Source organism: Drosophila busckii, chromosome 3R, assembly GCF_011750605.1.
Source record: "Drosophila busckii strain San Diego stock center, stock number 13000-0081.31 chromosome 3R, ASM1175060v1, whole genome shotgun sequence".
NCBI lineage: Eukaryota > Metazoa > Arthropoda > Insecta > Diptera > Drosophilidae > Drosophila > Drosophila busckii.
Genome location: NC_046607.1, coordinates 12,458,574 through 12,474,042, shown reverse-complemented (window position 1 = coordinate 12,474,042; position 15,469 = coordinate 12,458,574). Strand labels below are relative to the sequence as shown.

The 15,469-nt window shown below is 45.8% G+C and overlaps 4 protein-coding genes across 4 annotated transcripts; all 4 read right to left on the bottom strand.

Annotated features, from left to right (window-relative positions):
- Positions 1 to 4,724: 4,724 nt before the first annotated feature.
- LOC108603468 lies at positions 4,725 to 8,158 on the bottom strand. The gene is made up of 3 exons (XM_017992307.1): positions 7,705 to 8,158; positions 5,475 to 7,645; positions 4,725 to 5,277 (listed from the first exon to the last, which is right to left on the bottom strand). Exons 1-3 carry the CDS (start codon positions 8,130 to 8,132, stop codon positions 4,862 to 4,864), a joined length of 3,015 nt encoding a protein of 1,004 aa, XP_017847796.1. The 5' UTR covers positions 8,133 to 8,158; the 3' UTR covers positions 4,725 to 4,861.
- A 235-nt stretch (positions 8,159 to 8,393) lies between these two features.
- Positions 8,394 to 11,305, bottom strand: LOC108603470. Its single transcript, XM_017992309.1, has 3 exons — positions 10,772 to 11,305; positions 10,462 to 10,714; positions 8,394 to 10,413 (listed from the first exon to the last, which is right to left on the bottom strand). The coding sequence occupies exons 1-3, from the start codon at positions 11,191 to 11,193 to the stop codon at positions 8,410 to 8,412; spliced, it is 2,679 nt and encodes an 892-aa protein (XP_017847798.1). The 5' UTR covers positions 11,194 to 11,305; the 3' UTR covers positions 8,394 to 8,409.
- Positions 11,306 to 11,403: 98 nt separating this feature from the next.
- On the bottom strand, positions 11,404 to 12,052 carry LOC108603471. Its single transcript, XM_017992310.2, has 2 exons — positions 11,616 to 12,052; positions 11,404 to 11,562 (listed from the first exon to the last, which is right to left on the bottom strand). The coding sequence occupies exons 1-2, from the start codon at positions 12,032 to 12,034 to the stop codon at positions 11,433 to 11,435; spliced, it is 549 nt and encodes a 182-aa protein (XP_017847799.1). The 5' UTR covers positions 12,035 to 12,052; the 3' UTR covers positions 11,404 to 11,432.
- A 74-nt stretch (positions 12,053 to 12,126) lies between these two features.
- Positions 12,127 to 15,435, bottom strand: LOC108603469 (CG14355). Its single transcript, XM_017992308.1, has 3 exons — positions 14,890 to 15,435; positions 14,591 to 14,834; positions 12,127 to 14,538 (listed from the first exon to the last, which is right to left on the bottom strand). Exons 1-3 carry the CDS (start codon positions 15,306 to 15,308, stop codon positions 12,262 to 12,264), a joined length of 2,940 nt encoding a protein of 979 aa, XP_017847797.1. The 5' UTR covers positions 15,309 to 15,435; the 3' UTR covers positions 12,127 to 12,261.
- Positions 15,436 to 15,469: the final 34 nt, after the last annotated feature.

The window sequence follows — 15,469 nt, the reverse complement described above, 5'->3', positions numbered from 1 at the left end:
AAACAGCAACAATAAAATAAGAAGCTAAGAACTAAATCGAGCAAAAAATCCTTTGAGTTGCTGGCAGCTAAAGTAGCCAGGATATATTCAGCTGACTGGCTTAGACAAAAGGCTACCTTGTAGTTGTAAACTGTCAGGCTGTGAGCTTTAGCTTTGGCGCTCTGGGTGGCTTGGGTGGCTGAAAAATTGAAAGAAAAAGTCTACAAAGCAGCAACAAAAATTTGAAGTGCGTCACGTGTTGCTCTTAATCCCTACAGTCCGAAGGCGCAGGCGAAACGTAGCCAATGAAACTAAAAACAACAAAAAGTTGAACGCCTAGGCATCGCCCACAAGGGTGTGGCTGCCAGTCAGGCTTCCATCAAAACAAAAACCACCAGCAGCAGCAACAAAAAAAACTACACTTTAAAACTTTAAATGAGTTTTTTGTGCGTGTAAAGTTTTGTGCCAAAAAATCAAGTGTGAGCCCAACCACAGCGTCGAGATGAAGTGAGCTGTGTAAAGAGTCAGCGTTAACATATATAGATCAGCAACATTTTATCGACCAAATGATAGATGGCTTGCAAAAATTGCAAAGTGTTGACAGCAAAATTGTATAGAGCGCTTTAAAGGCGCAACAGCTATGGCTGACCATAAGCAGAACAACAAGAGTTGTGTTTATTTTTTGTTATTGCGCTCATTTGTGTATGCAAATGCAAAAGAAAAACTCATTTTTGCACAAATTTGTGCCTGACAAGAGCTACACACAATGCGTTTGCCAACAATGAGTTGCAAATGGCGAAAAAAAACTAAAGCTGCTGACAGTTGATGGGTCACAAGCAGCAGCAGTAGAACGCGGCGTGTTGACAACTGGGCGGATACTTAATTTTTAACGTACGCCCTGCACGCTACAAGCTGATAAATAAACTTACCTACAAAATAGAGTATACATAAATTTATATACTTATATATATACTTGTTGTTAAGATTTTGGTACTTGGTGACATACTGCAGAGTTTGTTGTTTTTAGCGCTGCTGCTGCTGGTGTTGTGTTTATGCTTGTGGCAGGACACAAACTGCTGCTGTTGGTCGTTAGCACAGCCAAAGTAGTTTACATTCAACTCAAACGCTCAGTCTGCTGAGTTTACTGTTGAGCTTGCAGTAAATTATAATCAGATTACTTGAACTTGCAGCAAACACTTGAAATATGTTTTGTTGCTGGCGCTTAAAAGTTATGCTGCATATCAATAATACTAAACTGTTACGGCTTTTGCATGCAAATGTTAGGTTCACTGACTGACAAATTTTGATAGTCCAGTCTGTTGACAATGTGCCCAAAAGGGCGCACAGACGTTTCATATATTGTATGTAGCTGGACAGCTGCTCTTATTGTTGCTGATGTGCAACTATTTTGGCCACAAGTCATTGGCACATTAAATATGCACAGCAAGTAAATGAACCTTTAATTAACAAACTTATCCTGATTTAGCAATTTGCAACTTTAACAAATCTTTTCTCTTAATCTGCCGACTTGCTCATTCAAATATTTAACCCACTTAAGCACTTGTGTGTGTTATTTTCATACGCATTGCTTGCAACCTTTTGTGTCTGCATATTTGTTAAATAAATATTTTTAAGCTGCATTAAGCGCTCTTTAAAGCGTCTATTGTTTGTAAGCACTAAAGCTTTTGTTGCTGCATTTAAACTCCTGTAATCCATAATTGTATACCAACAGCCAAATGACCAGTAAAAAATATACAACTGTGTAAACAAACTGTTTTTTATTATATTTGCGCACAGGCCCCGCAGGGAACGCACAAAAGCAAATATTCCGCATTTATTTCACACAAATAGAATATACTAAAGTTACAGTTTTTTATACACTTTGGCGTTGTTATAAAAATTGAAAAGGGTAGCCAGAAGAAGGCGTGGCAGACCCCACCAAATATTGTTGATTTAGCCATGGGCGTCTGTCCAACTACCAAATGATATTTTGTAGTTGAAAAAGTGTATCAAGCAGTTGATTGCTGCCAACTTTACTGCGTTCCTTGTTAATTTTCATTTTTTGCGCATATGCTTGCATGCATAGTTTATTGCATTTTGTCAAGCGTCCTCTCGTCGTGGGTCGTGGGTAATGCTGTCCTTGCTCGTGCCAAAAACCTACGCACGCAATGGGAATGACTTTGCATTCAAAGCGCATAATTAAAAAGTTGTATTTATTTTTGAGCGCTTTTTACGCTGCATAGTTAACGAAGAATTCGCCAGATTAAATTTTCAAACACCCACGCATGAATTTAACATTTGCTTATCACGCTGTATTCAAAGTAGGATAAGTAGCATAAACAAAAAATGGCTATTCATAAATTTTGTATTTTTTTGAAAATAAATAATACATTAGTCACAAATGAGAAGCTTTTGTTAACAATACACACAGCCAACAGCTAATGCTAATGCTCTGTTCGTTGCTCATACGCAGTGTGGTCAGCTAGCTGATTTTTGCATTAATTAGGCCATGTAGTTGTTTTTGCTGTTGCATGCTAGCATGCGAGCCAAGGTAATTAAAATGTTTCAATCGAATCTGCAATTAAGTTCGAGCTCATTTCAAAAAACCGCAAATCAACGATTTTGCAGCAAAATGCCATTTGACATTTCACTTGGCAATAAACTTTGCCATTGCCAGCAACAAACTGACCAAACTTAGCCAAGTCAAAAAGACGCAATAAAAACTAAATTGAAATGAGAAAATTTCTGCAGCTTGCGCTAACCGTTAACAGCAGCATGTCAGCTGGCTCAGCAGGTGTTGCACAAACTTTTGTATCGCTGGTCCGCTCTCTCTCTTTCTCTTTTGCTGTCCATTGTTGCAGGCATCGTATTGCATTAAAGCCATTGCTAGTGCCATTGCCATTGCCATTGCGATTGCTATTGCCAGTGCAAGCTGACAAAGCTGAAATTAAAATCTGCGCCACGCCAACTGGCAGCAGCAACATGCGCAACTGCTTTCAAAATCGCACAAACTGCCAGCAGCGCTGCACGAAAAGTTTGCAAAATGAGTTGGACAGACCAAAAATGGCAGCAACTTGGGCAAAACTTGAGAATGATTGGTGCGCGCACAAAGGTTCCACACAAATCTACTGACATAATTATTGTGAATTATGTAACAATAACTCAAGACTTTAATGAACCTCTGGCCGCAGGCCTCAAACGGCGCACTTTCGGCTTTCATGTGCTTTCCTTCGTTTTTTTTTCGGTGGGTGGGGTGGGGCTGGATGCCAACTAATTGACAAATGATGATAAAGTTTCTCGACCGACGCCCAAAACGACTTTGTTTTACTTCAGTTTATAATATGCCACGAACGCACTTTGACATGCTGTGCACAAGCTGCTGTTGATGTTGATGTTTGTGGAACTGGTTGGTGGTGGGGGGTGGTGCCAACAATAGGCATTGGGTGTCTGCGTTCTCGCATTTTACATGAAAATCTGATAAAAGCATTGTTTGCAACGCGCCGACGGAAACGGATGTAACGAGCAGCAACTGCCAACGCGAATGGCCACTGACATGACTGCAATCGAGAGTGGCAGCAAGCCCAATCCGGCAATGCACTAATAAAAACTTAACTATGCATTCTTTTTCGCAGCGGAACTTTATACAATATTTTATTTGATTTTGCAGTGTATTTGTTAATGCGCCTTGGCATGTTGTTTGTTTTCACTGCACACACAGAAACTGTTGAGTGGGCTTTATGCGTAAATTAAAAAGTATTTTGTACATAAAATATTCAGCTTAAGTTGCGCCAAGTGTAACCTCGACATGTTGACCCTTGAATGTGGCACATTTGTTATGCAAAGCCTGCGTCGCGTTTCAGTGTCTAATCAAAATGTAGTATGCATGTTGAATGTAATATTCCCTAATATTAAATACAGCATATCAAATTCATATTTTATGCAACGGAGTCCAGAGCTCACTTTATAAACACTTCAAAAATAGTGCCAGCTAGGGGTCTGCCATAAATAAATGTTGCTGCCACACAGAGGTTATTAAATAGTTTTTTATGCAAAACAGCAATTGCTCAAACTGGCAGCAATCAGTGCGCGCTGTTCATTGCACAGGCATTAAAAAAATCATTTTAAAGATTGTAACTTCAAATGTTATAACTGCTGGCAATGCTGATCTAACTTTAATTGGAACGTGTTAATAAATATGCTTGACTTTCTCATCAGTTAATGCGCCATTTGTCTTGCTGTTTAATTAAAATTTTACGTTTGTGTAACTGAAAGAGCCTTTTCATGTATATCTCAGCTCACTAACGAATAATTTTGTGCTGCTGTTGTATTAAATTGCTGCTCATTATGTGGGCAACAGCAATGCTACCGTAATTATATATATCTGTATGCAGGGCAAAGCAATTTGATTGGCAATCGCCAATTAGGCAACAGCTTCAGAGTTAAGTTTGCCAAACGCTCAGATATCAAACGCTTGTTAATCAAGTATCATAGAGATTATGCATTCCTGTCTGCGTTAACGTCAATAATTCAATGCAAAATAACAAGCAGCTTATTGTTACACAAACCAAGTTAGACATGCACATTACTAAAAAACCAAACATCTACTTATGCTGCTTGCCTGCTTGCAACTTAATAATTTTATTTGACACTTGTGCGCTCAACTTACAACATAATCCCCATAATCATATGCGAGCACTTGCAGATTGCTCCAAGGCTGTGTAGAGAGTAATTGCAATTGCCTCATGTTTATGCATAATTTATTAAGCTGCTTATTGTAACTACGTAAAGTCTTAAAACAACTGCATAATTTATAAAGCGCACTCGAAATTTGATTATAATAAATAAATTGCTTGTCTGCGAAAATTGTCTGCATCTGTTTGCGCTAGCAGTAGTAGCAATAGGCATTGTCGAAGCAGCAAGGATTGTAACATTCATTCGTAAACTGCGCGCAGGGATCGAAGCCTTTGCCCAGACGTGGCATGCTATCCAGTGGCGGAATGGGCATCTGGCGCAGTTGCATGCGCTTGCGTTGGGCATCGGTGTAGCCATCGGGTCCAATGACAGGACCGGTCTTTGAATAGACTTGCTTGGCGCTTTTAGAGACACGCGGATTCCAGGGTGTAGCTATTTCGCCCTTGCCCATGAGATACCTTAGCATGTCGGGTCCCTTTTTGCGCTTTTCAATTGCTTTCTGTTCCTCTTCCTTCTTCGCCTTCGCCGCCTCTTCGGCTGCCTTGAAGAAACGCTTCGGCATTTTCACCGGTATTGGCGCACTAGGGCCTTTGTCACCAGCACCACCTTGAGTGGGTGGGTGAGTGAGTGGGTGAGTAAGAAGACAGTGCATATAAATTAGCTGCTCACCCAACTGAGCAAGTAAACTTGTTCCTTTTATTCATATTGCCCAATCAACCAAATTGATTGAGCAATGCAAATAACAAAACATTAAGTAAGAAACAAGAGAACATGTTCAGCAAGGCAAGCAGGCCGTCACTAACCTTTAGCACCTGGGAATCCCTTGCCGAACATGCCAGCCGCGCCGCCAGGTCCTCCAGCGCCCCCAGGGCCACCAGCGCCGCCACCGCCGGGTCCACCGTAGCCGCCTTGGCCCGGCGCACCAGATCTGCCGCCACCACGCATAGGTCCGCCAGCTCCACTGCCCCAAACTCCAGGAATCTTGCCACGACCGCCTGGTGCAGCAGATGGACCATGTGGGCCGCCACCTCTGTAGCCAAACACGCCATCCTCAAACACCTGCTCGCCAGGAAAGCCAAAGGCTGTGCCTGTATAGCGATCGCCCGCCGCACAGTCATACGAGCGATAATATGGATCCAATGGAATTGGATACTTCTGCGGTATCTTCACAGGCTTCTTATCAGTCTGTGTGCCATTATTGAGAGTATGTTTCCGCACAGGCTTCGTTGCCTGTGGCATGCAGGCCGGTGGTGTCACATTAAAGTCAAAGTCCAGTTCAGTGTCCGTGGTGTCACTCAGCACGAGCTGCTCCACACAGCTCTCCATGCCGCGACGCCGGCACTCACGCTGCAGCGCATGCTCCAGCCTCTTCTTATCCAAGTGTGGGCGACAGGTGCAGAGCATTACGGATTGATGGCAGCAGCATTTGGGGAAGCCAGCGTCCTTGAGCTTGCGTTTGATTTCGCTCATGGCCACTGCCAAGTCGCTCTTCACTATGCGGAACTCAATGGGCTTCATTTCAATGTTAGGATTGGGCACTGGCCGGAGTGTGACAACGATTTCGCCATTCTGCTTGTAGACATGCAGCGTGGGCAGCTCGTTCTCCTTCGCCTTCTCCGCTGCCAGCACCTTTTTGCACTTGACGAACGCATTCTCTGGCGGCTTATTGAGAAAGAACTTCATCAATCGCTTGATGGACTTGCGCACCCAGCCGGGTCGCCAACCATTCTTGCGTGCCTCCTCGCTATCTGACCAGCCCCAGCCATGACGCGGCGAGATGGGCGCAGGTGTATTGAGGCAATTCTTATGTCCATTCATAGTTCTATGCCGCACTGGCTTCTCTTCCTTTGGCTTCTTGGCAATCTTGTTCATAGTCTGCCTGCGTCGCTCGGCCACTGAAGTTGTGTTCCTAACTCGCGACACCTTTGTCTTTCTCACATTATTGACCTTATTGCATATCACATTGAGCTCCGAGGATCGTTTGGTGTCCTTTATGTCGTACAGATCACGCAGCTCCGAGAACACGCGCGCCAAATAGGGACGACAGTTAGTGCCGCTTTCTTTGCGGACCACACAGTAGTCCTCCGAGGATCCTGGCTCTGGCTTGGGGAACTCCTTGATGCCCTTGGTGGACTTGAAAATATCCGCGCAGACGCTGCGTATGCGGCAATGGGCGCACATTTTTCCATACTTGCAAGTGCAGCGGCATTTGCACTCATCAGAGCTGTCGTCCTTATCGCAAGGATCGATGCAGTAATCGCCACGCTTGCCAGCCGACTTGCCCAGATATTCCTGCAGTATATTCTCTGCGGTCAACTTCTTATCCTTGTGGCGCTCCTCAATAACTGGCATTGGCTTAACGCCGCACTTGGGACAAGCGGCAAACTTGGGCAGCCAGGACATATTGGTAAGGCAGACGGGACAAAAGCGAGGCGGCTTAATGTCTGGCTTGCGCTCATCGCTTATGGGCACTGGTATAAGATTGGGATCGCAGAAATCCGGCTGCTCACCCTGGCGTGCGGGCAAGTAGTTAAAGCAGGGATAATGTGGCTGAGCTTGAAAGGCTTGTCCATCGCCGCTGTCTTCATCTCGATTCGGACTATAGCAACGCTGGCCTAGCGGCGATTCTTGATCTCTGCGGCAGGGCGCCTTCAAAGGCTTAGGCTGTCCTGTGGCCTTCGTAATGGAGTCAACAATCTGCTCGCACTCTTGCGCCATCTTCTGCAGCTCGCAGCAGGCAGCATTGCCTGTAGGATTGTGTATTAGGTTTGTGGCTGGACGCGCTGCGCCAATATTGAAGCTCTTGTAGCGCAAAAAGTCCAGATTCATCTGCTCGTCGCCAGGCTCAGTAGCCAAGGCATCCTCGCAAGGATCACAGTGATTGGCGCAGCGCTGAGATTCGCCCATAACAAACATAATGTCCTGTGCGTTTATTGTCTTGCCCACATTAGTGCGACAAACGCGATCTTCTGGTCTGCAAAATATGATCGAGGTCAGTTAAACTGGCCTAAACTGTCGTTAACTTTCACTCACTTGTTATCCTCATCGCACTTGATAATCAAACGAAAGAGCACTTCAATTGTGCCAATTATTTCGCCATCCTTTTCCACGTTGCAGGACTCCACGTGCATGATGTCGCTCATGCCCTCGCCAATGCGATCGATTACCATTGTGGGGAACAGCACTTGGCAGGTGCCCTGTAACTTATCATTGTACAACACCTGCAACGGCATGCCACACTGGTCCAGATTCTTGCGCAGCTTGTCCGGCTCCACGATGCATTCAATGCCTGCGCCGGCTTTGAAATCAACGACATTGATGCGGCTTGAAGTGATTTTTAGCTGCACCTTGTTCACATTGCCGTTCACCTCCAGCAGCTGGGTATTGGCTTTGGGAAACTTGACCAACGCCAAGTGAGTCACAATCACGTCAATGACAAACTTACACTTTTCATTACTCATCTTTACACACTGTTGCGCTACTTATGCTACCAACTGTTCTGTGACACACACTGTAATCTTCAGCTGTTGCATGAAGATACCACAACTACAAATACTTAAAATTTTTTAAACTGTTTAATTTATGCAGATTTTTTTCTTTATCTTTTATACATTGTACGTGTACTGGGGGAAAATTCTTTGAAGACTGAGCTCCATGAAAATTTAAAATGTGTACATAAAATCAAATGCTCTGTTGATAAATAAATAAATAAATAACATACTAGAGTAAAATGTGTTGCTAGTAGGCATTGGCATTTGGATTCCAGGGCACGGAAATGGCTCCCTTGGCCATCATGTACTTCATCATGTCCGGGGCCTTCTTGGCTTTCGCCTTTTCCGCCGCTGCAGCTTCTTTGGCCTTAGCTTCCTCAGCTGCTTTGTAGAAACGCTGGGGCATGCGAACCGGTATTGGTTTGCTGCTCTTTTTGCCTTTGGGCTTTGGAGCATATGGAAATGACTTGCCGCCAAAGACTTGTGGCAGAAAACGTCCACCGCCGCGCATGGGCCCGCCACGAGCTTCGCCCCAAATGAGCTTGCTCTTGGGCCTGCCGCCCGCCTGCGCAGACAAGCCATGTGGCCCGCCCTGCCTATAGGCAAACACGCCATCCTCAAAGATAATTTCACCCGGCTGGCCGTAAGCTGTATTGATGAAACGATCAGCTACAGCGCAGTCATATGGGCGATAGTAAGGATCGAGCGGCATGGGATATGTAGGCGCTAGTTTGACATCAGCTTTGTTTGTTTGTGTCGTTGTCGTTGTCAATTGGGGCTTATAGGAGCGACTACACTTCTTGATGCCTGCAGGCGGCGTTACATCAAAATCAAATTCAATTTCACTGTCACTGGTATCGGTTAATATCAAATGCTCCTGCACGCAGCTTTGCATGCGACGACTCGGACACTCTGCCTGCAGCGCCTGGCTAAGCTCTGCCTTCTCCTGCTCATCGCGGCAAGTGCAGAGCGACAAAGTTTGGTGGCAGACGCACTTGCGAAAGCCTGCGTCCTTGAGCTTGCGCTTGATTTCTCTAAGCGCCACGGCCAGCTCGCTCTTCACCACGCGGAACTCAATAGGCTGCATTTGGACCTCAGCACTATTCACAGCTGTCAAAGTAATGAAAATTTCACCATTACGCTTGGTCACATTGAGTATGGGTCGCTCATTTTGCTTGGCTTGCTTTGCTTTTTGCTGCTGCTCTAGCACTTCTTTGCTCTTTGGCGTGTACTCCAAGAAGAAGTTCATCAGCTTTTTGATGCGCTTGGTTACGCAGCCTGGTCGCCAGCCATATCGGCGTGCTTCAGTGCTGGCAAGCCAGTTCCAGCCATGTCGACTGGGTATGCTGTGGCCGCGCTCCAGGCAATGCTTATGCCCAAATTGCATTGGTCGACTTTCCGGTATATGACCCTTCTGTATCATTGATTGCCTGCCGCTGCGACGTGGTCTATTCTCGCCGAGTGTCATTCTTCTATGGGAGACTCGCGCTGTGCTCGGACCTGGCTCTACGATGGTGTGTTTCTGGGTCTCCGGTATGGGCTCTCCTCTGGCACTCTTCAGATCGTAGAGATCTCGCAGCTCTGAGAACACTTGCTCCAAAAAGGGTCGAAAGCTTTCAGAGCTTTTCTTTTTCAGCACGCAGCATTCTTCAGCTGTGCGTGGCTCAGGCTTGATGCATTTCGCTTGCTTCAGTCGCTTCTTGGCCTTGTACACATCCGCGACCATTTCACGTATGCGACAGTGGGCACAAACTTTGTTGTACTTGCATTTGCAATAACAGCGACACTCATCTTCGGTGTCTTCATTTTCCTGTGGCTTTGCACAAGGATCTGCGCAGTAGCTGTCAATGGTGGGGGGCGGCTTACCAAGATACTCGATGAGTATTTTTTCCGCCGTCGGTTCTTTTGGCTTCGCCGGCGGCTCAGCCACCGCTGGTGTTGGCTTAGCGCCGCATTTGGGGCAGGCAGTGAATTTGGGCAACCAAGTTCTGTCGGTTAAGCAGACAGGACAGCGCTGACCCTTAGCTTGTCCTTCGCTAGACGATGACTTGGACTTGCAGCGACAACTCACTTGAGTAACAGGCATATAAGAGCAGGACGCATAGTTTGGTTCACTCTTGGCAGTTTCCTCAAATGGTTTGGACTGTTTGACTTGCAGCTCCGACTTGTGCGCAGTTGGCTTAAAATTTGGACGTTGACCATTAAGCTTCGCAATCGACTCGACAATATCATCATAGTCTTGCGCCATTTGCTGCAATTAACACAAATTTAGCTAAGCCTTAACTAAAGCCATGCATACCTTTATTTCATTGCAGATGGATTTGCCTGTAGGATCGTGCATAAAGTTCACTTCAGGCTTTAGCTGCTTAGCATTAAAGCTTTCATAGCGCATAAAGCCCAGTTGTATATGATCCTGTTCTGAATCTTCGTCCACCCACGTATCTAGACAAGGATCACAGGGACAGGGGCAGCGTTCGGTGTCGGCCATAACAAACAGAATGTCTTCGGGATTAATATTGTCTTGATAGCACAAGCGTTTGCTTTTCGACTTACTATAAATTGTCATATAATTGGACACTCTTATTATAACTATAACTAATGCTACTTACTTTGCATCTTCATCGCACTTTGTGGCCAGGCAGCAAAGTATTTCAATGCTGCCAAAGACCACGCCCTGCCTTTCAAAGCTGCAGCTGCCGCAGTGCATAATGTTTCCCATGTCCTCAGTTACCAAGTCAGTAACAGTTGTCGGAAAATTAATCAGACTATTGCCTATGATTTCTTCGCCATAGAAAACAGTTATGGGCATGCCGCACTGTATGAGATTCAAGCGCAATTGCTCAATTCCAGAGCTGAACTCAATGCCAGTTTGCGGCTCCACATCGCTCATGTTAATTCTACTCGCTGTTATTGTTAATGGTAAATTATTGAGTTCAGCAACGACTTTTAGCTTTTGAATATCCAAATCTTGCCAGTTGGGTGTGTCCAAGCGACTGACAACAGCATTAAACATAAAGTTGCAAGCCGCCATTTTGATTTGTTAATACAATGGCGAATTTATATTGAATAGTCAAACTACAGTTTAGAAACTCTTAAAAGCGCGAGTCTAAAATAAGAACTAAAATTTTATTCTGGACTATTCCAATACAAAATTTCTGAAACTGTTAACGTGAACACATAATAAATTCTAAGCCTATAATACAAACTGAAGCTTTGCTACAGCAAAAGCTAAGCATTAAAATATAAAATTAAAAAGGAGTTGCATAATATTTATTGTTGGTCTTCTAAGCCTGCACAAGGATCACACCGATCAGGTCTTGGAGGTTCACTAACTATAAACAAAATGTCATTGGGATTTATATTCTCGCCAGTATTTCGTTCACAGTTGCCTCTTGCCACGCTGAAATCAAGCAACTTATTAATAAACAATACAACAATTCATTATGCACTAACTTTTCATCGCATTTAATCATGAGTCGAATAAGAATTTCTATTGAGCCCACCGGCTTGCCAGCATCGTTTTCAATCTGACACGAGTCCAGATGCATTATTTCGTTCATGCCATCTACTATGCGGTCTGTGCACATTTTGGGCAACATGATCACACCAGCGCCCAGAATCTCAGCTGCATAGCACACCATCATTTGTATGCCTTGTTCCTCCAATTTGCTTCTCAAGCTAATGGGGTCCACGACAAAGTCAATGCCAAAGCCAGAAACTATTTCGTTGACATTTATGCGTCCAGCTGTTATTGATACGCTGATGTTATTGAACAGCAAAGTTACTTCTAGTAGCCTAAGATCGAGTTCCTCCACATTTTTTGCTTCGAAGCGCGTAACAACGGCTTCAAATAAAAATGTGCGTGGCTCCATTGCTAAAATTTTGTTACTTTTGTTTGCCAAAAATTGTTTTATATATTAAATCAAAGCCTGCTTTGTTTGAATAAAACTGCGCTTGCATTTTTTAGAAACATATATTAAACTACTAAAATTTAATAACTCTAGAACAGTTGCATTTGTCAATTGCTGCAACATGCTGCAGCATGTCGACAATTGCGACTGTTGCCAAAGTCGTAAAATTGCACTCTGTGTACTTTGAACTAGCAACCACCTAAGAAGCAATAGGGATTGTACCACTGGCCCCCGCAGGGATCATAGCAATGATTACAGCAAGGATCGAAGCCTTTGCCCAGACGTGGCATGCTATCCAGTGGCGGAATGGGCATCTGGCGCAGTTGCTTGCGTAGGCGTTGCGCATCGGTGAGGCCATCGGGTCCAACGACAGGACCAAGTATTTGTATTTTAGGCGGTGGATTATTGGGATTCCAGGGTTTGGGCAAAGCGCCACCTTGTTGCAAGTACTTGATCATGTTGGGGCCATCCTTGCGCTTTTGAATCTGGCGAGCAATTTCATCCTTCTCAGCCTGCACAGCGTCTTCAATGGCTTTGTAGAAGGGTCGCTGCATTCTGACTGGGGGTGGCGGGACCGGCTCGCCAGGCGGTTTCTTCTCTTTCTTTGCACCTGGGAATCCCTTGCCACCAAAAGCGCCACCAGGGCCACCGCCAGGACCGCCTCCAGGACCGCCACCGCCGCCGAAGGCGCCACCGCGGCCACCACCGCGCATAGGTCCGCCAGGAGTGGCGCCCCAAACTCCAGGAGCTTTGTGATGACCGCCAGGCGCAGCAGATGCGCCATGTGGGCCGCCACCTCGGAAGCCAAAAACGCCATCCTCAAACACTTTCTCACCTGGCCTGCCAAAGGCTGTGCCTGTGTAGCGATCACCTGCAGCGCAGTTGTACGAGCGCCAGTAGGGACTGGTTGGCGTTGGATACAAAGGCGGCACTATGCGCTCCTTCTTGTCATCATAAGTTTGCGAAAAGCGGCTGCGTGTCGGGATCTTGGGTGGCCCCGGCAGTTGTTGATTGGGTGCGCCCACATCAAAGCTGTACTCCATTTCGCTGTCGCTGGTGTCTGTGAGTATGAGATGATCGACGCAGTTTTCAATGCAATGGCGCTTGCTTTCCTTGCGTATGGCTTTCTCCAGATTGCGCTTCTCCATGAAGCAGCGACAGGTGCAGAGCATGACAGTTTGGTGGCAAGTGCATTTGCGGAAGCCCTTGCATTTGAGCTTCTCTTTGATAAGCCGCATTTTCTGGGCAAGATCGCTCTTCACCACCTTGAATATAATGGGATGCATGTCAACGTCTGGATTGTTAGCTGCGCGCAGTGTTATGAAGATTTCGCCATTTTTCTTGCACACACTGAGTGTGGGCTGATTGCGTCGCTTTTGCTCCTCCTCCTGCAGTGCCTGCTTGCATATGGTGTATGGCTTGGGCTTGTGCCTGTCGCGCATAAAGTAGTTCATAATTCGCTTGACAGGCTTCAGCACCACGCCTGGCTGCCAGCCATGCTTGCGCGCCTCGACGCTGTCCGCCCAGTTCCAGCCGTGGCGACGTCCCACCTTGATCTCGCGGTTCATACAAATCTTATGTCTGCCAGAGTCGACTTTACGCTTTTCCAAATACGCCTTGGGATACTGCTTCTTGCCAAACGGCGCTTTGGGCGGCTTGCCCAGCTTCTTTTTAGGCGGCGGCTTGTCTAAGCAATACGCACTTATCTGCTTCAGTCCTTTGAGACTATACATGTCGCGCAGCTCGGAGAACACGCGCTCCAGGAAAGGCTTCTCACAGTTCTCCTGCATAATACAATAGTCCTCATCGGGGCCCCCCTGTATGGGCTGGCACTTCTTCTTCAGCGACTCGAACATATCCCCACAGAGCTGCGCGACGCGGCAGTGCGCGCATAGCTTGCCAAACTTGCACTTGCAGCAGGATTCATGCTCTGCAGCAGCAGCAGCCGCAGCTGCATCGTCCGCCGCCTTTTTCTTTACCGCTTCATCACAAGGGTCTTTGCAAAAGTCCTCAATCGTCTGCAGTGGCTTGTCCAGATACTCATCAAGTATATTTGTAGCTGACAATCTATTCTTATGGCGCTCCTCCACAACTGGCATGGGCTTTATGCCACATCTGGGACAAGCTGCGAACTTTGGCATCCAGGACATGCTGGTTAGGCAAACGGGGCAAAAGCGTATGGGCTTGATTGCAGCTGGCTGTTGCCGCTGCTCATCTGCAATTGGCACCGGAATCAATTTGCGATCACAGAAATCCATGCCCCCTCCCATACGTGCGGGCAAGTAGTTAAAGCACGGACCAGTTGGCGCAGTGCGTGGGCCCGGTGGCTGTGGAGGACTGCAGCAATTATGGCCAAACGATACATAAGTATCCTCTGTGCCGCGACATGGCGACTTCAACGGTTTGCCTTGGCCTAAGCGCGCAGTGATGGTTTCAATTACATCCTCGTACTCTTTCAGCATTTTCTGTAAAGTTCAATTTGTTATAATATACAAACTAAATTGCATTTAAACCAACTTTAATTTCACAGCAGGCAGCAGTTGCTGTTGGATTGTGAATCAGCGAGGCGGCGGCACGCTGATTGGCGCTTTGATAGCGCTGCAGATCCAATCTCAGCTGCTCATCGCCTTCTTCTGATTGCACTTTTTCTTGGCAAGGATCACAGGGTGCGAGGCAGCGCTGCGATTCGGCTACAATGAACAGTATATCCTTGTCGTTGATACTCTTGTCTATAGTTCGACGGCAGGAAGTAGCCGCATCGCTGCAAATTGTTTAGTGCTTAGACAAGCAAAAATTGCATAGCACTCACTACTTACGCTTCAGGCTCTTCGCATTTAATAACCAAACGGCAGAGAATCTCCAATCTACCCATTACCAGGCCATCCTTCTCGAAAGTGCAGCTATCTGCATAAATCAAATCGCTCATACCTTCGGCTATGCTGTCTAGCGCCGATTGCTGAAATGTGATCAAGCCAGCTCCAATCAAGCGGCCATTGCGCATAACTGTCATGGCAATGCCGCACTCCTCAAGACCAGCACGCAGCTTTTGTGGATCTGCTTGGAACTCATATCTGTCTCCCGGTTGAAAATCGTCTACATTGATGCTATTCTCCAGTATTGGAATTTTCCTCTTATTAAATACGGCTATTACTTGGAATCTGGTCGACTCGTCTACCTCATCATATGTCTGCAAATCTGTTACAATGATGTCGAAGATAAAGTTACACGAAGCCATTGTGGCGGCAAACCCTTCAGTGCAGCGTAACGCAGTTAATTGCAGTTATAAAAGGTTACCAAAATTTTAAAAAATATAGTACAAAAATTTTAAAAATATATAAATGTAAAACGAAGCAGCTCGCTGCTTATGAAAAGTAAAACTAAAGTAAACATATTTAG

What these genes read in the sequence shown, in the direction of transcription:
- LOC108603469 (XM_017992308.1), bottom strand. Translation starts at nt 15,308, where the DNA reads ATGGCTTCGTGTAACTTTATCTTCGACATCATTGTAACAGATTTGCAG. An exon ending in AAATGCGAAGAGCCTGAAGC is followed by an intron (nt 14,835 to 14,889) that starts GTAAGTAGTGAG and finishes AACAATTTGCAG; the next exon opens with CGATGCGGCTACTTCCTGCC. An exon ending in CTGCCTGCTGTGAAATTAAA is followed by an intron (nt 14,539 to 14,590) that starts GTTGGTTTAAAT and finishes TGAACTTTACAG; the next exon opens with AAAATGCTGAAAGAGTACGA.
- LOC108603468 (XM_017992307.1), bottom strand. Translation starts at nt 8,132, where the DNA reads ATGAGTAATGAAAAGTGTAAGTTTGTCATTGACGTGATTGTGACTCAC. An exon ending in AAGTGCGATGAGGATAACAA is followed by an intron (nt 7,646 to 7,704) that starts GTGAGTGAAAGT and finishes CATATTTTGCAG; the next exon opens with ACCAGAAGATCGCGTTTGTC. An exon ending in GGGATTCCCAGGTGCTAAAG is followed by an intron (nt 5,278 to 5,474) that starts GTTAGTGACGGC and finishes CACCCACTCAAG; the next exon opens with GTGGTGCTGGTGACAAAGGC.
- LOC108603470 (XM_017992309.1), bottom strand. Translation starts at nt 11,193, where the DNA reads ATGGCGGCTTGCAACTTTATGTTTAATGCTGTTGTCAGTCGCTTGGAC. An exon ending in AAGTGCGATGAAGATGCAAA is followed by an intron (nt 10,715 to 10,771) that starts GTAAGTAGCATT and finishes GACAATTTATAG; the next exon opens with TAAGTCGAAAAGCAAACGCT. An exon ending in CCATCTGCAATGAAATAAAG is followed by an intron (nt 10,414 to 10,461) that starts GTATGCATGGCT and finishes TGTTAATTGCAG; the next exon opens with CAAATGGCGCAAGACTATGA.
- LOC108603471 (XM_017992310.2), bottom strand. Translation starts at nt 12,034, where the DNA reads ATGGAGCCACGCACATTTTTATTTGAAGCCGTTGTTACGCGCTTCGAA. An exon ending in ATGATTAAATGCGATGAAAA is followed by an intron (nt 11,563 to 11,615) that starts GTTAGTGCATAA and finishes GCTTGATTTCAG; the next exon opens with CGTGGCAAGAGGCAACTGTG.